The 16,997-nt window shown below is 40.6% G+C and overlaps 1 protein-coding gene across 2 annotated transcripts in view; it reads right to left on the bottom strand.

Annotated features, from left to right (window-relative positions):
• Nucleotides 1-318: 318 nt before the first annotated feature.
• CDC42SE2 (CDC42 small effector 2) overlaps nucleotides 319-16,997 on the bottom strand; it is a 136,694-nt gene continuing 120,015 nt past the window's right edge. For both annotated transcript variants that reach the window (XM_063913667.1, XM_063913668.1), the window contains exons 3-5: nucleotides 9,678-9,779; nucleotides 5,312-5,425; nucleotides 319-3,202 (exon numbers count right to left, since the gene is read on the bottom strand). In XM_063913667.1, the coding sequence (XP_063769737.1) occupies nucleotides 5,327-5,425; nucleotides 9,678-9,779 (201 nt within the window). In that variant the 3' untranslated portion in view covers nucleotides 319-3,202; nucleotides 5,312-5,326. The remainder of the gene's footprint in view (nucleotides 3,203-5,311; nucleotides 5,426-9,677; nucleotides 9,780-16,997) is intronic.

Raw genomic sequence — 16,997 nt, 5'->3', positions numbered from 1 at the left:
AGCTGTGCACTCACACACTACATATATCCCACCTTACTTGAAGTAAACAGTAAATAAATTAAGCCCTGCACCAAGTCTTTCTGAACTATCTTGTCCACACTTTGTGAGTTACCCAATACAGCAAAATCAGCGCTTGTCAACGTATTAAGTTAGTGTATGATATGTGCACACCTAGGGGGGTGTTTCAAATATATATAGAAAGCAGAGACTGTTGGCCGTGTGCACAATTGTACCCAAGTAGTTTGTTAAACCACAAACTGACAGTAAGAAGTAAATAGCAGACATTTTTCACAACAAATACACTCCTCCTTTCAGGAATATTTTCAATTGCCAACTTTATTTGATAAGGTTGAGAAAATCAAATGAAATATCCAACGCATAAATGAAAGAAAACATTTATTGAATCAATGTCAATACTTCTCTGTAATATCTACAAGCCAACACTGAACTGACTTTATTCAAGAATGAACACAATGTACAAAAAGTATGCTTTGTTATAAAAATATGTTGATTATTTTTTTTATTCTCGATCAAAGAACGTGAAAATATTTTTTTTTAATAACCCTGCTTTTCAGACAGATTGGTAGTAGGATGATAAAAAGCATGGCAAATAACCCTGGCACAGTTTGATCATTTACTTTTTTTTTTACTTTTTATACAACAGTTGTTATATCACACAATACTAAATGTATTGCAACAGTTTATTACCGTTTGCGGAGAACTGCTACTTGTCAAGTTGTAGGTCCCAGGCAACAAGTATTTATCCCATCGCTGCATATTCTAAGGAACTTTGATCTAGTGGGTGTCAGATGGTTTAGTATTGCAATAACTCTCTGTTGTTCTCCTTCACGCTGATTAGCTATCTGTTTGACACTATATGGATAGGGAATTGTTGTTACAAGGTAAGGTTATTGTACATTTTGGCTTAATGGATCTGGACATCAACATAAGCATTCAGTAAGACTTATATTTACATCCCATTTGTTCAATACTCTGCTTAATGCGGAACTGAAACTAACCTGACTTAACAGAGTCAGGCAGTGTTCCAACCACATCTTACGTGACTTGAAAATGGAACCAAACAACATGTACATCCATAAACAGTGCAATATTAAAATAACTATTTTTACAATGTGTGAAAGACATACACGTTTTGGAACCTGAGCAAAAAGACTTATTTTACAGGTGCTCTATAAAGTCACTCTGTATGTTAAAAGCCAGTTTTTACAGTTCACTTTTTTGCCCTGCAACGTTTTTTTTATTTTTATCCAGATAGCAGCAGTTCTACAATCTCATGGCCTGTAAGCAATCTGACCCTTAAGACTGTATTCCATTAAATACCTCCAACTAATTTTATGTGGAAACTATTACCCCCTTCCCTTACTGACATTTGCAGAATTGTAGGGGCCCTATGTGATTATTCTCACAGTTACAGAGGAACTCAGCTGAGCAGACATCGCTAATAGCTTCTAACTGGAGCTATTTAGGTTTAGTAGGCTAATAATGCAGATGGGATGGCTGTCGTGGATGCACTGCATTCATATACATTTGTGGTGCTGACACATAACTAGTAGCTGTGTATTCACCTGAACTTCTCCACGACTTGGGTCCTGGAGTATAGACTGTTAATTGGCTTCAGCAAGAGTATGCACCATGGGAACTGTTGGTGTTACAGAAATAAGACCCCTACAATTCTGCTATTTGAAATGAGGATGGTGAATGCGTTAAACAACTGCAAAAATAAAAAAATAAATTTAAGGGACGGTCATACAGCTTGAAAAGATGCTAAACACAAACTCAACGTTACATTAGTTTTCATCAATTGCAACTTCTACAGTTTATGTTGAACACAATTTTCCATTCACATATTGCTGTTTATCTTAATATGCGTTGTGCATTATTTTGTGAAAAATAACTAAAACGGACATCTTGGAGGGTAAAATCCTCTTATACATATACAAATCAGAATCATGGCTAATGTATGTATTCTATTAACTATTAAATCATGATAAATGAAGTCATTTCAAGAGTGCACGGCTTAGATCAGGGTCTGCTATTGGAGCCATAAGCTGGATGACAGCATGCTGGTAGCTGTACAGCAGCGGTTCTAAAACTTGGTCCTCAAGGACCGCGGACAGTTCATGTTTTCCAGGTCTCACTGGTGAAATAATTTGCTACACCTGTGGATCTTTTAAAATGTGTCAATGAGTAATGAATACAGCTGTGCACCTGGTGGGTGACCTGGAAAACATGAACTGTTGGGGGTACTTGAGGACAGAGTTTGGGAACACAGCATCACAGGGAACACAGCCTGCATGTTGTTATTAAATGTTAAGAGATTATTGCAGGTAGCCTGACATGCACTACCAGCTACCTTAGTATAGGCAGGTAAATGGGTAAGAAAGCAGGAATGGTGTTTGGATTTTATTTTTCTTGACAGACAAAAGCACCAACACAACACTGTATAGGTTACTACACTGGTTTACAATCTCGAGGTCAGATCTTGCAAATAAATATATTGAACATTTACAACAGAACTCCTTATGTATGGAAGCTTTTATTATTATCATAATAATTCTTCTTCTTCTTCTTCTTCTTCTTATTATTATTATATAATCCATATCGAGATCAATTTGGGGTAGACCTAAAGTGATTTAAGTCTATATACTCCTGTTGCTTCAGGAGGACATTTTGGCAGATACAAGTATCCTCAGTCTTCAGCAACAAACGATTTTATATTTCTTGGCCCTGGTCAGGGACACTGTACAAAGCAACCATTACATAGCATGCAAGTCATCTACTAAACAGAGTCCAAATTGCAATTAAAATTTGTGCTTCAAAGTCCCAGGCCTTACCAAAAACCAAGAGCCGAGGCCTGCATATAGCAATTAACTTAAAAAGAAAAAGAAAAAAAAAAAAGACAAAATAAAAAGCCAGGATGAAAACATGAGGGCCTGCAAAGTAAGATTATTCTAAATTGGTTTTGTTTTAAATTCTCATTTGGCACAGACCAATGTCAACTCCACTGAAGAGACATGGTTCTGCCTATAATGAAGACAAGATCGTCGGCACAGCTCATCTTTTCCATCACATGGGAGCACAATGCACCATCTTGTACACGATGGAGAACACAAAAAACGGTCACCAAATGAGGGTGGTTGAGACAAAAATAAAACAGAACTTATGATCCATCCAGGAGACCCTAGGAAGTTAAAAGAGAATATATTAATAATGGAGATATACTGATACATCAGTGGTTTTCAAACTCCGCCCACAGGATCCCATACAGCTCACGTTTTCTGAGGGGTTCCTGAGGACTGACTGAGAACCCATGTGCTACATTAATGCAACAGCAAAATGTCAGGCCAAGGTGCTAAAAAAAATGACATAAAATTACCTAACCTGCTGACCAGAAATACATATAAAATGTTTGAAAAATCACTTTTGTTAACAGTGATTTGACAGGGAAACATGAAGGGAGCGACCAGGCCAGAGTGCACAGCATATGGCAATCCATCAGACGGAGAAGGCAAATGGTGGGGGACAACCAATCACATGCCACCTTCTCCCTAGCATTTCTTCAACTCCTATTGATCTAATGGCATTAACAAAAGCTGTGATTGGTTGTTAATTCAAGTCTATAGCCTGGAAAAGATACTGTACAAGTAATAGAGCTTATTATAATTTTTCCAGGGAAAAGCCGCTGCCCGTCACTCAAGATAGCAGCTAAGCGGATATAACACACTACACCATTCAAACTAAATGAATCACATTTGTACATTTTTTATTTAATTTTACTTAATTTAAGAAGAAAAACATTAATTTAATATAAATTGAGAATAGAGAACAGCTGTGAATGTGCCTACAGAACAAAAGTGGTAGTGTGAACTTGGCCAATATAATATATTTTACAAAATGGCAATAAACAAACAAAAAAGATATTAGGGAATGATGGCAATGGTGGAGTATACAGCTCGTGGATTGAGCCACTTCTCTTTTATGCTGTATTTTGCAAATTTGAGGAAACACCCAAAATTTCAGAGAATAAAAAAGTGCAAACATATAAATACGGTCATTAAATAAAACACTGCTGTACATGAGCAAATATGTCCACACACAAACATACTACGCATACCCCATCCTCGTCCTGGTATCTTTTCCTGTGTCTTAGTGCAGACACTTATCTTTCCAATATATGCTGGCCAACTACCCTTATATAGTGTCTTGAATATTGCAAATACATAGGTCATAATAAGTGTCTTATAGTCTAAAAACTAGTGTCATTTATTTACAAGTCGGATACCCAACGTATAGTTTTCTATGGATAAAACGTAGGTAAACAAGGAGATGCTGTCTAAAAGCATAAGAGAAAAGACGGGGAACTGCCGTCTCACACGAGGGTCATATCCCTACATGGGTTCAGTATGATTTACCGACGGACACAATACAGACGGCCATAATCCAGACAGCCATTGCCCTACAGTCAAAATACCGACATTAATTATGTAGACATGTTCAAAATGCAGACACTCAGAATACCTACATTTGAAATGCCAACATGTCAAAATACCGACATGAGTGTTTTTTTTTCATGTCAATGTCAACATGGACATCGTCTAAGTGTCCCGCGTCCCCTCGCATGGCTCTCCATGCTGCGCTCGGCACACTACTATATTTACTATCCCAGTGGACCTGGAGAGGGAAGTATGAAAAAGTCTGTTTATGGGCAAAAATTCCTTAAAAACGCATGTCGGCATTTTGACATGACTGCATTTTAAATGTCTGTATTCTGACTATGTCGGCATTTTGAACATGTCGGCATAATGAATGTCTGTATTTTGACTGTCAATCAATGGCTGTCGGGATTATGACCGTCAGTATTGTGTCCATCGGTAAATTAACTGCTAACCCCCCCCCCCCCCCTCTCCAACATGGTGATAGGACAGACTTTTAGTGATGTATTTTGAATGATAGAGGACTTATTACAAATTATGGAAATCACTTGAATTTATTACTTTATTGTAGATTTTTAATCATGTGATTTGCGTCCAGCTATTAGGTACTTAAGAAAGAACTGAGACATACTTTTGGTTTACATGGCATCACCCAGTTAATGTGACTGTACTAAATTCAATGAAAGATTTCCAGATTGGGTATAATATTGCTAGGCCTTGGTTTAAACAGTTCTGCAGGATGTCTCATCTACTGTAAGGTAATGCAGTAACTAAAGACTTTTAGCCTCTTCCCTTCTACAAAAGCGGAATCGCTCTAGGGTAAATGTCTAGAATTCCCGGGGATAGCACTTACTGACCAGGTAATACTAAGGTTATCCAGCCTTTGTATCCACAAGCTGCATCTGGACATTTGCTGACATGTTGCCACCGTAGCCGCCCTTTGACTGCATTTGGTTTTGGATGGAACTCACCTGCGGTATCAGAAAGAATAATGTCACAACAGTAATTTATTGCTTTTGAAAGAAGCTTTCAGCCTGGAGTTATAACGCTGGTAAGTGCAGAGCTGAGAGTGCATGAAACGCTTTATTACAATGTACTGGCAGAACTTCAATATAACAACTTCAGCACTTTTTAATGTTCATTTCTCTTGAAATAACAAATGGTGAATATTTTTGACTGACTGAATTTTGGTTAAGAAATAGAAAGTGAAAATGAGAACTAGCTAATGCAGAATATAATCCACCTGTGACATTCTGGTCACTGCAGTGGGCAGCTGCAGGTCACTTGTACTCCTGCAGTCTGCACTACAGGTTACACAGCACAACACTGTATTGTCTCACCAGATACTATTAACGGTGTTTCTAAATAATTGATTCTAACTGCTGGAAATAAATCCATTCATCTATCTTCCTTGGAGTCTACAGGGAAATCATTACCAAGTGTACCAAGATAAATTACACTGCAACCTGCAAGATTTTCAATAAAATGTGAAGCCCTACAGCAAAAAGCCAGCTCTTCTCTAAACGGGGTACACACGGAGAGATCCATGCTTAAAATACAAGCAATCTGACTATCTGTGATAGATCGCTCAGCACACCTCTCTTTAAGTGTGTACCCCCCTTAAGTGTATTCATGCATACAGATCTGTCCTCATACATCATGCTGCAGTCGCGCCAAACAGCCCCCTATATGTGCGGCAGGTCCCATGAGAGTCTGCTAGCGGCAGGTGTCTTTTTTTTTTTAATAGAAGAAGAGTTTTAGTCGCAACAGTGTGCTGATTAATTTGACGTGTGACACTTGTGTATCTGTGTGTGACTGAGTGCCCGAATCTGTACAGTATATGAAGTGCAACACTGCAGCTGCCACAGTTTTTTTCCCCAATATAATTCTGTTGTGCTCTTTGTACAGACAGACTCAGTAACACACAGATATACAAGTGTTGCACATGAAATTAATCAGCACAATTGTGATATCCCCTTGTGGGGTTACAATGGGGCAGATGTATTAACCTGGAGAAGGCATAAGGAAGTGATAAACCAGTGGTAAGTGCAAGGTGATAAACGCACCAGCTAGTCAGCTCCTGTCTATTTGCATATTGAAGCTGATTGGCTGGTGCATTTATCACCTTGCACTTATCACTGGTTTATCACTTCCTTATGCCTTCTCCAGGTTAATACATCTGCCCCAATGTCCATTATTTGGATCCTGTGGTCCCAGTGCCAGGGCAAAACCCGGGAAACAGACAATTGCATTAATAGTGGTTTGTTTTCTTTAATAGACTGCCTAGTACAGTAATAGGTTATTACACTTACTGTATGTCAAGTATGTTTAATACTAAATTATCTCTGCCTACTGTGAGATTGCCTGGGGTATACTACTGTGATAAGTAATGTTATTTACTTGTACTTTACTGTGTGTGAATTTTGCATAAATAACTCTTTATATCCTAAATAGCAGTGACAATGTACTGCAGTTGAATAAACATTATTGTCACTATCCTAATGTGTGGTGATTTCTGGGGGTCTTGGGGTCCTCATCCTCCTGCCTAACCACCGGGAAGGAGTGAGATCCGCAGTTTTCAGGGACGCCAGAACAGACGAGATCTGCGTGGATTCAGGTTCAGCACACCTACAGACACTTGACTACCACTAGTGTCTATTACACAGTCTCCCGATGCATCCTAGTCACATCACGTTATGACTAAAGCTGGGCATACACTATACAATTATCTGGCAGATCTGGCTGCTTGGAATGAAAATCTGGTAATGGATGAGAGTAAATGACAATCAGCCATGTGCTCCCAAACACTGGAAAACTGACAAAGTTTGTCATTAAGACAAATTGGTAAAATCACGGATTTAACCAATTTGTATGAACGACAGTTTCTGCCTGTTTTCCAGTGTTTGGGAGCACATGGCTGATTGTCATTTGCTCTCATCCATTACCAGATTTTCATTCCAAGCAACCAGATCTGCCAGATAATTGTATAGTGTATGCCCAGCTTTTGACACGTTTTTTGTATATTATAAAATAAATCAAAAAATGAAATATGCTCAACGCTAGCAGTCTCACGCCAGGCATCTCACGCGGTGAGGCTAGACATATGAGGACACATCTGTAACAACAAATTCCACATTTGCTTCCATTATCTAATTTGGGCTAGACTGATAAAAGCGAGTGGTTTACTGGTAAAGGCACATGAGCACGGTCAGTAGACACCAACTAAATGGCATTACTAAACAGGTGTATAGAGGCATACTCTCTCAAAAATTAATCAGAGACTACTGAAATGTAGATGACACCCCAGAATTCAGAGGGAGAGAGAGCATGACATGAATTAAACAATCAAGCATAGTTGCCTCAGCAAGAAGTATCTTGGGTGGGATTACAACATTATACCCTAGTCCAGGCCTGGCCAACCAGTGGCTCTCCAGCATGCCTTGCCACAGTTTTGCTATTAGGGTATGCTAAAATGTGGCAGGGCATGCTGGGAGGTGTTGTTTCACAACATCTGGAGAGCCACAGGTTGACTAGGCATGCTCTAATCACTGGGGTACATTTATCATTTGTTGCAAATTCAATCTTCTCACCCAGTATCACATTGCAATATGCGATCCTATTGAAATGTATGATTGTGTAAACGCAGAGACAGGGGCCGTGACCGCTGCTGGGGATGCTGCACATGCGCACTCAGCTTAGACCGCACAAGCACAGAGGCCACTTCCGGGGAGGATTCTGGGGGAACCCTCTGCAGGATACAAGTGTAATGTGTAGCCCATAGACTACAATGGCTGTAGCCAATATTGGGAATGCATCGCATTAGGGATATTGGTAAATCAGGCAGTATCGCATGGGGGATGCAGCTGTGGGCGGCAATAGATAAATTGCAGCAGTTATCGGAGATAACATTCGGGGGGACTCTTAATATTTGCAGCTAACCCCCGAAAACACCAGATATAGCCGCAAATATACAATGTTTAATAGGCCCCAATGTCTTTTACGGAGGTGGGTTCATAGCATGATGTCTTTAACCAAGCACAAATCTTTCCTACCTCATCTTTACAGCTATGTCCTCATACGCCATAAGGCACAAGACTCCTGGAGCGAGTGAGCTGTGCTGAGTGGTGTAACTTTTCGTCTGGTTCACACCATATACGCAGCAAAACGGGATGCGGTCAAGATGCCGAAATACCGACGCCGGAATCCCGACAGCCACAATCCCGACATATTCTCCCTCCGTGGGTGTCCACGACACCCATAGAGGGAGAATATAATAGTGTGCCGAGCGTAGCGAGGCAAGGTGCCCGCTGCGTGGCGAGCGAAGCGAGCCCGCAAGGGGCTGCGTTCCGCTCGCCACCCCTGTCAGGATTGTGTGGTCGGGATTTCGACCGCCGGGATTCCGGCCGGCGGCATTTAGTACTGATCTCAGCAAAACACCACTCAATCGTTTCCCGAGACACCATGCTGCGACTTTAACTGCACAGGAATTAGTTGTAAATATGTACAAAGCCACAGATAAGATGAAGCACAATAGAACTTGGTGTGAAAGAAAGCTGCAACATCATAGCAATCTGTATACATATTTAGGAGTTTATTTACAAAGCATCGGTCTGATCACGTCTATGCCCGTTATTAAAAAAGTCAATGCTTTCACTAGTCGTATCTCACTAGTAATAAGAATTGACCTTTGAAATATCAGAAGCACAGGGTTGCTTCACAATTAAATCCCCCTGACTCATCTGCACACAGATATACAAGTGTATATCAATGCAGTCTCATGATGTGGTTTTGTCGCATCGCATTGCAACTGAGATGCACACAGTCAATCGAAAAAGACAGTGGGCCTAAGCAGGGATGTGCGGGACCTGAAGCACCAATAAGGGCTGTTTGGAGCTACTGATGTCGCAGTGTATGAGGACACATCTGAATGTCTCCTGGAAAGGAAGTAGGATAAGTAAGCAAGTACTGTCATACAATATATCAAATTAATCAGCAGAGTTTCCCGGTGCGTCCTAAATTTTTATTTATTTTTGCTGAAAATGCTAAGAGACGCCCAAACGCTATCAGAGTTGCAAGGGACTAGTCAGTCAGCTCCCTCCCATCATGCATCTCCCGCTGCGTGGCGTATTGAGGCTAGATGTATGAGGATACACATGTGCATGGCAATAAATAAGAATTGTGTTTTACTTTCTGTGTTCATTTTCAGAGTACGATTGTACTTACTGAATTCATTCCGCTAAATACATCTCCGGACCCTACATGTGCAGTGTGAACAAAGTTTGTTGGCTCTCCAATCATGCTTCTGTCGATCCGCCGCCGCCTTTTCTGGAAGTAATCGGAAAAAAATGTAATTACATAATTTGCTTGCGTCACTTTCTGCGTTGTGATCACATATTTATAATCATCTGTAGTATGGTATTGTAGGTCCTATGAATGGTACCATAGAACATAATGTGATACCTTTAATGAAGGCGAGTAACACACAGAGGCAGATGTACTAAGCATTGAAGAGTTTTTAAGTACCAATCCGCTCCTGTCAATTTTCAAACACATTGTGGGGCAGATGTATGAAGCCTGGAGAAGGGATAAAGAAGTGATAAACCAGTGATAAGTGCAAGGTGATAACGCACCAACCAATCAGCTCCTGTCATTTTTCAAATCTGTAATGACTGGCTGGTGTATTATCACCTTGCACTTATCACTGGTTTATCACTTCTTTATCCCTTCTCCAAGTTAATTCATCTGCCCCACAGACTGTAACAAGACAGGTGCTGATTGGTTGGTACTTTATCGCTCTCTAAGGCTTAGTACATCTCCCCCCTAAGTATGTACACCCTAGTCTGACAGCTCAGGCTTCATGTGATGAGGGAAATACATGGGATAAGAAGGTGCTGCAATTCAAGAAGAAATTGGCTGGTGTCACAGATGTTTGCAACTTCTGCACTCCTCAAAATACCCTGGCTGAAAAATGCCTAGAATTAAAGCGCATAAAATGATTTGAAATACAAAGATACTCCATTACTAGTTTTCTGCTTTTGTAACACTGCTTCAGAGTATTTAGCAATGGTTCTGTAAGCAGCTGGAGCCAAGCTGTCACTGTAGAGCTGGGACCAACTGTAAACTACGTGGCTTAGTGGCCACCTGTCAAATACATGAGGAGAAACATTACAAATCACTCCTGCAGGATTGTAAGGAAATAAATCGTTATGGGATATGTGGTAAAACCATACTTGCCTACCTGACCCTCTCCATGAGGGAGAAAATGCTCTGTTCCTGGACTTTCCTGGTCATGTATGATTGCCATCACCTGTGGTGAAACACCTTTCTTATCATTTAACTAGCTCACCACAGGTGATGGCAATCATACATTACCAGGAAAGTCCAGGAACAGAGCATTTTCTCCCTCATGGAGAGGGTCAGGTAGGCAAGTATGGGTAAAGCTAATAAAATACTGTTGAATTGAAGATTTGCACAGGAAAATATACACACACACACACACACACACACACACACACACACACACACACGGACAGATTCAGTTGGACTGATGGCAGCTCACATTGCGCATTTATTTGCCAGTAAAGTTAGGTACACACCATAAAATGATCTGACCAATCTGGCTGGTTGGAACGAAATCTGGTTGTGTATGGGAGTAAAGCTCTGTACACAGTGGGCAAATACACATTATGATATAAATAATAATGATCTGTTTTGCAAGATCTATCATTCATATTGTCCAGTGTGTATGGCTGAATGAAGAGCACATTGGCAGGTCGTTCTCGCTCAACCATGATCTGTGGATCATGGATGATCGGTAGATCATGGATCTGCAGCTCAGTGTTAACTATATCGCTGAGCTGCATGTTCAGGAAGTGCGGGGGATGATGTCACTGAACGACATACATCGATATTGCTCTGTGTGTGTGCACTGGCGATCTTCCCTAATTAGCAATCAGCGATGTAGTGCTAATTGCTTACAAGGGGAGGTCACCCAGAGTGTATCCGGCTTTAGTGGCAATCGATCATTTGCTTTCAAACAAAAAACAAAACAAAAATGGTCGTTCAGATAAATTGGTTAAATCAAATGGATTCTACCATTTTGTCTGTTTTGTCCGTTTTTCAGTGTTTGGGAGCAGATGGTCGATCATTTGCTTCCACACATTACCAGATTTTCATTCCAACCAGCCAGATTGGACAGATGCATGTACCTCCAGACTTTTGATATTAACATGAAGAAACTTCCAAAAAGGTCTCGGCGGCTTTGGCACTTTATAGAACCTGCCACTAAGAGAGAGAGTGAGATACACACAAACAAACAAACACACACACACACACACACACACACACACACACACACACACACACACAATATAAGAGGCTAATTGGGGACTGTTTCAACTGCATTAGGACAGGCAAAACCAAATCCCCAAAAGTAGCCCCGTTTGTCGCACCTGATGTTTTATCATGGGTAAATGGATACCCCAAAAGCTGAATAGACACGCACATATTGCACGCATACAAAGCGAGACAGAGACTGCTCTTTCTGGGGAATCCCACTTTTGTGCTCTGCCCATTATATGACAGTTTAAATATCTATCGGTCCAGGTTTTAAAGTTTATCCATGCTTGGCCACAGGTGACTAATTAGCACCTCAGTCAATTTGATTTAACCATCTTTGCTGAGCCATGGATATTCCTAAAACCTGGACCGCTGGGGTGCTTTGAAGACCACGTTTGAGTACCTCTGTCCTGTTCCTAAAAACCATTCACTCTATCGGAATCTGACTCAGCTGTCAACTAGCTCACTTCCTACTTGTCCAAATGTTGCTCCTGTCTCTACAACCAACCAAACTTCACTTGCCCTTACCCACACTTACTTTTTCTCCCCTGATATCTGCCCTGCTGTCCTCTCCCATGCCAACTCCTGGCAGCCATATACTCTTGAATGCCTCAATGCTTATTGAAACTCCATATTTCTAAAATTAAAGTCGTCCATCTATTCCCAACCAAAGTTTATTCTTGCTCTCTGCTGTTCACCAAGTCGAAGGTCATTGTTTTCTCCTGAGCTCTTCCCTTTCCTTCCTCATTCACATCTAGTCCCCATTCCAAACCTGACATTTCCAGCTCATGTTTCCAGGAACAGGCCATTTTTCACGCCCTCATGACTCCTTTAGATTACTGTAGCCTTTTCTGTGGTCTTATCTTCTACCTCACCCTTTTTTTATCTTTTCTTAGTTCTGCCACCTGCCTCATTTTTCACTGTTTGTTCTATTTATGCTGCCTCCTCAATACCACTTAACAGCCTCCATGTCAAATTCAGAAATAAATTCAAACTACACAGCAATATTTCCTCATACACTTCTCCCCTTCACTCAATGATTGCCACCTTCCCTTCTCCCTTATACCCAGTTCCATTGCTTGCCTTTAGGATTTCTCCCAGGCTGCTCCTAACCTCTGGAATGTCCTCCCATGCTCCACTACACTTTTATCCAACCTCCAGATGTTGCCTTACAACTCATTATTTTCATTCTAACATATTACTCCGCCTCCAAACTCTGCAGTCTCTGCCCTTCCTTATTACGCCACTGCTCCCTAGTGTGTCAATTCAATTTACTCCAGACAATATGCTCTTGTGAGCAGGGTCATTTCCTTGTTGTCTTCATGTACAATGGCATAATTTCCCCATAGATTGTAAGCATGCGAGCAGGGCCCTCCTACCTTAACGACTGTTTGTTTTTACCCAGTTTTGTCTTCTAATTGTGTCCCGATGTAAAGCGCAACGGAATTTGCTGCGCTATATAAGAAATGGTTACGAAATAAATGAATAAATATAAGTATGTTAAGTTGGGAAACTGTAAACTTATTCTAGCCCCGTTGTATGGTCCCAAAGGATCCTATGTGTCACCTTATGAATAAGAGATCATAAAAGATATTTTTGGCACAGTTAAGTAAGCAATGTTCCATACAGCTCTTTTCTCAAAGATGTTTGCGTGAAATCTCTTTTCTTTTTGACTTCATACAATATTTATGACAATATTGTGCAGATGAGCAACCACAAATTAAAAAAATTTCGTTAATACAATCCATTCTAGTGCTCCGTTTTCCTACTGTGTGTTCTTGCCACCAGTCTTTCTGGTTTTCAGTGTCAGTGTTAAAACTTGATCCAGAATTTCTGATTTCTGGATTGCAATCCCTTTGGTTGAGTGCCTGTAGCTGGTCTCTTATACGTCATCCTGTATATAGGAGAATGCATAGGATAGGGAAAACATTCCTAAGAGCTTGAGACATTTACTCACTGAAGATCTCTCCAGATATTGAATCTGGTGGGACACCGGTGCTTTGTCTCCGTCTCTTTCTGGCTTCCCAGAAACTACACTTGTTGAGAAGACAATAGGCCACTTTTGCTAGAACTTTTGATCCTTCCATGGTCCTGTAAAATGAGAATCCACTTTGAGGGACTTGCTCTGGGCAGTGTCCAGATTACTAAAATATCATCCAACTAAGGAGAGACTGAAATTCCTTGCTTCCAGACAGCAGACTTTAGGATTCAACTACTAGGAGATTTATAGAGGCCAAATGATACTTAAGTAAATTGGAAATGAAGTCTCAGACTTCAGAATGTGAGGAAGCAATTTTGTTGCTATGCAATTGGTATGTAAATCTACTTATGCAAAGAAATTTCCTCCATTCCATATCACTGAGGAAGGAATTTACAGAGTTCCTGAGAAAATGTTGGTGTTTATTAACCATCAGTCTCCAGCGATGGTAGCAGTATGAAACGGACCTGTTTCTCTACCAGAAAGAGTCTGGCATAAAAGCACATTCTATGTAAAGCAGCACCTATGGAAATCACTGGTTTCTGCAAGTGTTTGTATGCATACAGCTTATCCACCAGAGATTGTAGAGTTCATCACATTTCTGTTTATCTCAAATTCAATCTCATATTAATTTCTGCCAATATACTGCACCCAAAGGTACTATGTAGAAAGAATCCAAGCCTCCATATACCTAGAAATCTTGCCAAACATCAGGGTTGTTGGAGGCTGTGTTAGTCCTTTGTTATTGTGGAATTCTCAGTTGTCTTCTCTCTTCTCCAGAAAAAGAGCTGAAAATAACATCTTGATGAATTATCCAGTTACTTTCTCCAAACACAATCCACAGGGCTCTCCTAACCACACTGTGGATACTATAATTTATGCTGCTAATATAATTGTATCCATTCAGGTACAAACAAAATCAGATCCTTTCCTATATATATTTAATTTTATAGATTGTGTATCAAGTTCTTATTGATTGCAGCAATATATACACTAGATTAAATTCATACCCAAAAAAATATGCCATTTCTTATAACATTGGCCCTCAATCCGAGTTGTTCGCTCGCTAGCTGCTTTTAGCAGCATTGCACACGCTAAGCCGCCGCCCTCTGGGAGTGTATTTTAGCATAGCAGAATTGCGAACGAAAGATTAGCAGAATTGCGAATAGAAATTTCTTAGCAGTTTCTGAGTAGCTCGACTTACTCCTACATTGCGATCAGTTCAGTCAGTTTCGTTCCTGGTTTGACGTCACAAACACACCCAGCGTTCGCCCAGACACTCCCCCATTTCTTCAGACACTCCCGCGTTTTTCCCAGAAACGACAGCGTTTTTTCGCACACTCCCAGAAAACGGCCAGTTTCCGCCCAGAAACACCCACTTCCTGTCAATCACACTACGATCACCAGAACGATGAAAAATCCTCTTTATGGCGTGAGTAAAATACCTAACTTTTGTGTAAAATAACTAAGCGCATGCGCTCTGCGAACCTTGCGCATGCGCAGTAAGCGACTAATCGCAGTATAGCGAAAATAGTCAACGAGCGAACAACTCGGAATGACCCCCATTACTCCATAGTTCTTTGGACCTCCACACAAAGTTATAGCCGTTTTTGTGATGACCAAGCTACTGCAGAATCCCAATTATCCGTCTCTCTCTCCTGAAATGGAGACAGTGTCTAATTTTTATTTTTTAAAACAAGTTTGTCCTTTCTCCAACAGATTCTATTTTTTATCCAACAGATCTATAATCACCTTAAGAACTATAAATACTTGGTGTCTGTTTTTCTCCACATAATAAATGTTGCGACTTGGATGTGACCGATGTATTCTGTATAGCCACTGTTTTACTAATGTGTTTAATTAATATGGACCTTAAATGTTCTTATTTTATTTTCCATTCCTCAACATCAGATGAGTCTTCACAATTAACAGATCCCTCTGAGGAAACTTCTGTGTTATTCAGATCTATGCCATTCTGCGATCTTTCCATTTTAACCTCTTACAGTAGATTCAAAGTATTTAATCATCCCATTATAGATATAGATTAGAGATATAGAAAAAAATACCCCTAAATTACCTAATAAAAGAGAAAAGAAAAAAATAACACTTAATGAGGGTTTACCCAGAACGGGTGTCCTTAGGATTCTCAAGGCAGGTTCCTACTCTATACTGCAGGATGCAGTAGCAGTCAGGGGGTATCCGAATGATAGGTCTACCACTATTTGTCAGCATGCAATGGGTTGACATGGTCAAAAGGTCGACATGAGTTTTTTTACAAAAAATTTTAATTTTCAGCTTTTTCATACTTTACCATCAACGTGGACTACTATTGGGAATAGTAACCTGTCCACAGCAATGGGACGTGGTGCACTAACTGGGGTTCCTGTTCATACGGAGTCAATGACACAAAAAAACACTCCTCATTTCAACCTTTTCCTGTGTCGATCTGTTTCCCATGTTGACCTAGACACTGCCGACCTTTTTCAGGTAGACCCAATGATCCACCCTCCAGTCAGGGATGCAGCAGGCCTAAAGCACATGCAGCTGCTCAGTTGTTTCTTTCTACGTGCTGACTCATCTTTAGGACTGACTTGTCATAGCATAGGCTTTTCAAAATGACAATAGACCTGCTTGACATGTCTATGACGCCTGGTATTACAGAATGGTTCTCCAGATAAGCCATTTTATTCGTGGGTAATCTGAGAGGAAGTGACACAGGACCATCTGAATCCTCAGAGCTAAATTTGATAGACAAGTAATAAAACACACACCTCTCTACGCTCTAACCTCTGCCTTGGTCAGTTGAAGAGACAAAAAAAAAAAAGACTGTACGGAAGGAGGAGTCACTCAATATACTGTCCACGAGGTGTCAACTTTTTCCTGTCTTAACGCAGCTGACAAAGGATGAACTCATAAAAGAAAAAAGAAAAAATAAGAATTTACTTACCGGTAATTCTATTTCTCGTAGTCCGTAGTGGATGCTGGGAACTCCGTAAGGACCATGGGGAATAGCGGGCTCCGAAGGAGGCTGGGCACTCTAGAAAGATTTAGGACTACCTGGTGTGCACTGGCTCCTCCCACTATGACCCTCCTCCAAGCCTCAGTTAGGACACCGTGCCCGGACGAGCAGACATAATAAGGAAGGATTTAGAATCCCGGGTAAGACTCTTACCAGACACACCAATCACACCGTACAACTCGTGATACTATATCCAGTTTGACAGTAT

This window comes from Pseudophryne corroboree, chromosome 1, assembly GCF_028390025.1.
Source record: "Pseudophryne corroboree isolate aPseCor3 chromosome 1, aPseCor3.hap2, whole genome shotgun sequence".
NCBI classification, from domain to species: domain Eukaryota; kingdom Metazoa; phylum Chordata; class Amphibia; order Anura; family Myobatrachidae; genus Pseudophryne; species Pseudophryne corroboree.
This window is presented reverse-complemented; position numbering and strand designations above follow the sequence as displayed.